The 5,744-nt window shown below is 45.1% G+C and overlaps 1 protein-coding gene across 1 annotated transcript; it reads right to left on the bottom strand.

Moving 5' to 3' along the window:
• Positions 1–2,437: 2,437 nt before the first annotated feature.
• Positions 2,438–4,493, bottom strand: MB21D2 (Mab-21 domain containing 2). The gene has a single exon (XM_008937799.1). The coding sequence runs from the start codon at positions 4,468–4,470 to the stop codon at positions 3,208–3,210; it is 1,263 nt and encodes a 420-aa protein (XP_008936047.1). The 5' UTR covers positions 4,471–4,493; the 3' UTR covers positions 2,438–3,207.
• Between the last annotated feature and the right edge of the window lie 1,251 nt (positions 4,494–5,744).

The following is a 5,744-nucleotide window of genomic DNA, read 5'->3' as shown; positions in this document are numbered from 1 at the left end:
GTTCAGACCCCAGCATTTCACACACCAGGGAGATGAAGGGAGAAGCCAGCGGCAAAGTAGCTAATGGAAAAAAGAAAAAAACCTTACACCCTATAGCAGTGGGTGCAGAACTGAAGACCCCACGGAGACATGGGCTCACAGCACTAACTTGTCTCCTCTTGATGTCAGTAGGGAAGATGACTACATTGCTAGTTTAAAGCAAATTCCCTCTTAATCCAGCATTTGTCAGATTGGCCAAGTCTTTAAACTCATGGATTTGGGTGCCCTAAAATGCTTGTGTGAAAGACTTTCAAGAACTTCCCAATAGGAAAACCACTGTCATGCCCTTGAAACTTGCAGGGGGTAGTAAAGAATAATAAGTTGTTGCTAGCTGAACCCATTCATTACTTTGAAATCCCACACTGAGACCTATGTATTTTGCAAGTTTGTCCTAGCATATACTCAAAGGCACAATAGGAAGAAGAAAAGAGTGTTCTTCAGTGTTCTCTAATATACAAAGCACACCTCTCTGTGTTGGCAGCCTGCTCCATTAAGTTAAGCTATAGTATGTGGGAGGGAGCAAATAGTAGACTGAGACAAAACCTGCTGAGATTAGGATTCTGCCTCCCTGGAAGACAGTTCCAGCAGAGGATAGAACTTTTTCCCAGACCTACCTGGGAAATTGCTTTCCAGCCCAGTAAAAAGCCAAGTCTCCTCTTCCCCCCCACAAAAGTACCCCAACACACACACACACACACACACACACACACACACATTTTCCTCATAATGCAGGAAGAACAAGATGGATACTTTTCAAAATGTTTTTTAATTAAAACCAAAAAAAGGAGCACACACCAGAGCTTGACATGGGCTAGGCAAACTGCTGGTCATCAGGACGTTGAACTGGCATGAGGAAGGCTGTGGTTCTGCATAACTCAGGAGCACTGGCACGGACACTGGGACTCCCGGGAAAGTACTCTGCCTGCCAGGCTACTGCTGCTTTGTGCCGATCAGATCTCTAGTGTGATGATAGGAAACTTCATCCTGGAGCCCAGACTCTTTTTCCAACAGACAGAAGTCCTGGAGATCGGGGAATAGAGAATTTCAATGAATCTGCATTTCCCAAGCACTTCTGGAGAGGATTCCTAGTCAGTTCTCCTGCCTCCCCTGGCAGGTCACACAGGTTTAAATGGTGATTCATCTTTGGCAATAGCCACACTGGTACAAGACAGTTCTTCTGCTGAAGTCAATACATGTCCTTCCCAGGACCATAACTGCAGCTGCACCAGGACTCATGGTCACTAGCCAATTGTGCTTTAAAGTTAAATCCTCATCCACTCCATCTAGCCACCAACTTCTGAGCACTGCTTCAGGCTCATGTAAGTATTCACCAGTAAACTCAGGTAAATGTGAACATCTTTGCTACAGCAATGGGGTGAAGTTTTCAAATACGCCCAAGAGATGGAGGGGCCAAAGTTTTGCTCTAAGACACGACTTGAAGACTAGATCAGGTATCAAAAACTCTCTGACATCTAATAAAGCAGTTTCTAAAGCTGCTGGTGTGTTGCTCCACCAGCCCGGTTTCTTTATGAGAAAGGCTGGGCTAAAAAAGTGACACATTTTTTATACACCATTGTTATCTGTTCAAATTTACTAGATATGTGCCTCATTTGTCTGACAAATATTTAAAAAATACTTCAACCTGCTCTAATAATCACATTTTAAAACATGCATCAAGTTTGGATCTGAACAGCGTCTCTGGGATAATCAGTAAGCCCAAATTGCTGATTTAAGGCCTAAGTATCAGTCACTGGCCAGCCAGCCACAAAAAGCCACTCTATCCTTGAACTCTTGGAATTATTTTTGGCTCAGACTAACCCTTGTTCCCATACGTCTTATCCTACACACAAAAGGAAAGTGTATGTGTTCTTCAAGGCTACCGTTGCACCACAAATTTACATACAAACACAACTTCTGCAAAGGTGAGACCAAAGTAAGATCTCATATATCCCTAGCTAAGTCAGGAAGTCCACAGGAGTCAAGGGAATGGTGACTACCATAAAGGATCAGGCCTACCACATGCAGTACAGAAGCAAAGTGGCTCCTTTGCTCGAGGTCTGGCTGATGCACTTTACACACACCACTGCTTTAGCATCACAGCCTTATCTAAGGCTAAACCTGTTCCAACAACATGCAATACATATTAATGCAATATGCACTGCAACACACAATACACACCCAAAGAAATATGCCAAAGCAAGAATCGGACTTCTCACACATAGCAGGGCTAACAAGGAAGAGCCTTTTACAAAAGACAATCAAGAAATCACCTGACACCATGAGACCCGGGGGGCCTCGAGCAATCTGCAATACCGAGACCTAATAACAGATGCAAATTCGTGAAAGAAACACAAACAGTGGGACTGAGGTAATGGCAGAGATTTCATTAGTGCAATTAACATTTATAATGGTATGTTCTTTAATAGAATTTAAATAAGGCTTTGAATAATTACACACACTAAAACTAACATTCCATAACCTTATTCCGCATGGAAAAGCAGCAGAAACAACCCCCTGGACTGTACAAGGTCCAGTTATGAACAATTACATTCAAAAAGTAGATCAAAACAGAAACAACTTTTTCCCTCAAAAGCTGCACCATCATCTTTAAAGTCAACTTTCTCCCCTAGTGTGAGAAGTATGAAGAACAGATGAACTGGGCTTCAGCCCAGTAGATTTGGCCTCGTCAAATTATCAGCAGTGCTTTCCAACCCAGAGTCTCTCCTCCTTTCTTTAGGGTGATGGAAGCTCATGGAAAAAAAGGAGTGAATTTCCAAAGCAACGGAAGGCGAGTTGTCCCTTCCCCAGGTCCAACAATGTACATAAATTATGGAAGCTTGAATAACAAATCTGCATTACGCTGTGGCACGTGTTTGCGGTGCGTGTTCTCCTTTAGAAGCTACTCACGGACAATGGGGTTGGGTGGGTGAAAGAAAACAAAGCAGCATATGAAATAGTAACATATTGTTTCAAAATCTGCACCGCCCTGCAGAACCAGGAATTATAATTTATTCAGATTGTTCTCAGCAGTTCCAATCTACACTGGATATGTAAAAAACAAGAGACTAAGTCATCAAGGAAAACCAAACGAAAAGAAAAACCTGCACACCGCAAGAGTTTTTAAAAACAAAACAGAAGAAAAAACTCCCAAGAAACACTGACGAAAGCTCAGAAAAATTTATCATCAATTCTGAAGTGAGGCCTTGTGACATCATCTGGGTTAATGAAGACGGAGATGGACTTCCCGGGGTTCTCAGTCACTAGCTGTTGCAGCTTTTTGGCTAATCGGTCGTCAGGCTGATTGGTGTCCCCCCCATCCGACTGCGGGGAGGGGATGCTGGTGGTGCTGCCCCGCCGCTGGAGCTCCAGCGTTAGCCGGTTGGCCGCCTTGACGTGCTCGATGGCAGTCCGAAGGTGCTCGGCGGGGTCGGAGCGGACCGAGGACAGCTTCCGCGCGTGCAGCATGACCGTCTCTTCAGACAGGTGCTCCAGCATATTGCACTGGGGGATGAAATAGTTAGGGCACATCTTGTTGACCAAGCAGTGTTGGAGATCGTCAATTAGACCCAGGAGGAAATGGGCTGCGTAATCCTCCTGGGCCAAGTAGTTGGCTGGTAACCTGTCACAAGCCCACAGCATCATGCTCCTCAAGTGATATGGACTAATGGCTTTAGGGCGGGACAGCAGTTTGATGATGATAGCTTTGCAGGCCTGATAGGCTTGCATGAGACTGCTGGAGATGCACTTTTTCAGCTGCACTTCGCTTCTGGCAAACGACAACCTCCATTCGTTGTCTTTCTTCCCCTTGTAGGAACATGCAGGCACTAAATAAAACCCACTTATGACTTCCTCCTCTGTGATCTTCCCATCCCAAAAGTGGTTCTCCATCAGCCAGCTCTGGGCCACTGCTGGCCAGCCTTTGAAGGATACTACAGGGACGATGTCGTACAGCATGCGGCTGCTGCCCACTCCCAAAATGATGGATATGATAGTCCCATTCTTTTCTACCTTTTCCACCTTTGGCATCCCTCGCTGGGGCTTCTTCTGGATCTCAGAGAGGACAATGCTAATGGAGTCATAGAACCAGTCTGCGACTTTTGTTGGAGAGAAGAAATAATTGGTAGCTCCATTGATATGGTCCACGATCGTGCAGCAGTCCTTCCATTTGCTGATAGTTCCTTCATCAAACAGACGCAGGCTCAGCCAGGAGTGGCACAGCGCCGAGTGGCGCATGTCCAGCGTGACTGGCTGGTTGCGGTCATGCAGCTTCAGCGCAGGCACAAGCAGAGTAAAGTCCATGTCATAGTCTGTGCCTCGTGCATAAACGTTCAGCTCATCAAGATCAATGTCGACTACACCTTCCCGCACACCGCCTGAAAGCAGCAGGTACTCGTTGGCTACAGGCAGCTTCTGGTCGAGCTTCTGAACCATGCCTGCAAAAGAGAGAAAGAGAAGTTCTTTCAAAAGAAGGCAAATAGACCTGGGATACAGGTTTAAAACCCATCCCATAGCCAGCATGAACAAAAGCAAGCAGAGGTATCCGTCACTGTTCATGTGACACAAGCGTACATCAGGCCAAGCACTCAGCCAGCCTTTAGTTCTGCCTGAGTCTGGGCAGGACCTTCCCTCCTCTCCTGGGAATGGGTGAAGTCCAGCCTAAACATCACACTGGGAGCAATGGAAAAAAGCAGAAGCCGCTGGTAAAACACAGCAAAACTACTTCTAAGACTAAATTTCACTTCTTAAACACCTTCTAAACCAGTTTTTCACCATATTGTTGCTCATTTCCATGGTATCCAAATATTTCCACAGCACTTGAAAAACAAAAGGGAATGCTGACTGACTTGCTGTTCTTATTTTCTCTGTGGCGTAAGAAAAAAGCTGGACCCATATCAGGGGGTTGGTCTGTGCGTGAGTGAAAGAACAGCTACAAATGTTAGTTCAAGCAGGTCTGATTTTACAATTTGCTTTAGAGTTACTGATGAACAAGGCAACACGAGCAAAGACAATACGTTCTCCTCTTATGGGGAAATGGAGACAGGTTAAACCATCAGGCAATCACAGAAGCCAGCTCCAAAAATTGTTCTTCAAGCTGTAGCAATGGTATCACACCACAAAATATCTAATCAGCTCTTCAGAGCCTAGACATGAAGACAGATGTCTGTTTTCATTACCCAAACCAGACACTCCCCTTCCCCTGCACTGCCCACACCAGTTGCACAAGGCCAGTGTTTCACTGTGTATTCCACATATACAACTATACCCTACTCACAGGATGCCAACAGCATACTGAGCAGAGACTCCACAGAGCAGCTCAGATATTAGCTCCACATTCGATGATCAAACGAAACTTGGAATCGAGCTCTACACTTTGACTGCTCTGTAGTCTGCTTCTATCCAGGCTGTTTCACTCCTGGCTGAATTTAACCTCTTATGGTTAAATGCCCTGGATTTCTTCCCAGCCTCAGTTCAGACAACACATCTACAGCAAGAGGGATCTAAGACCAGTGACTCTGAATGGAGATGCTGAATCTCTTAGCACTGCAAAAGGGATATATCATTATTTCTCACAAGCATAAATGTACTAGTTTTTTTGTTGGCACACATTACTTCAGGTTCTGAAAGGCACTATAGCTTCTTTTGATTCTATCAAGAGTGGTCAAATGGAGACCTCTCATTATGAGGAAGCCAGTCTTAGAGAGACA

The sequence above is a fragment of the Merops nubicus genome, unplaced genomic scaffold, assembly GCF_000691845.1.
Source record: "Merops nubicus isolate BGI_N331 unplaced genomic scaffold, ASM69184v1 scaffold6993, whole genome shotgun sequence".
In the NCBI taxonomy this organism is placed as follows: Eukaryota; Metazoa; Chordata; class Aves; order Coraciiformes; family Meropidae; genus Merops; species Merops nubicus.
Note: the sequence above shows the minus strand (reverse complement) of the source record. Positions and strands in the feature narration are given on the sequence as shown.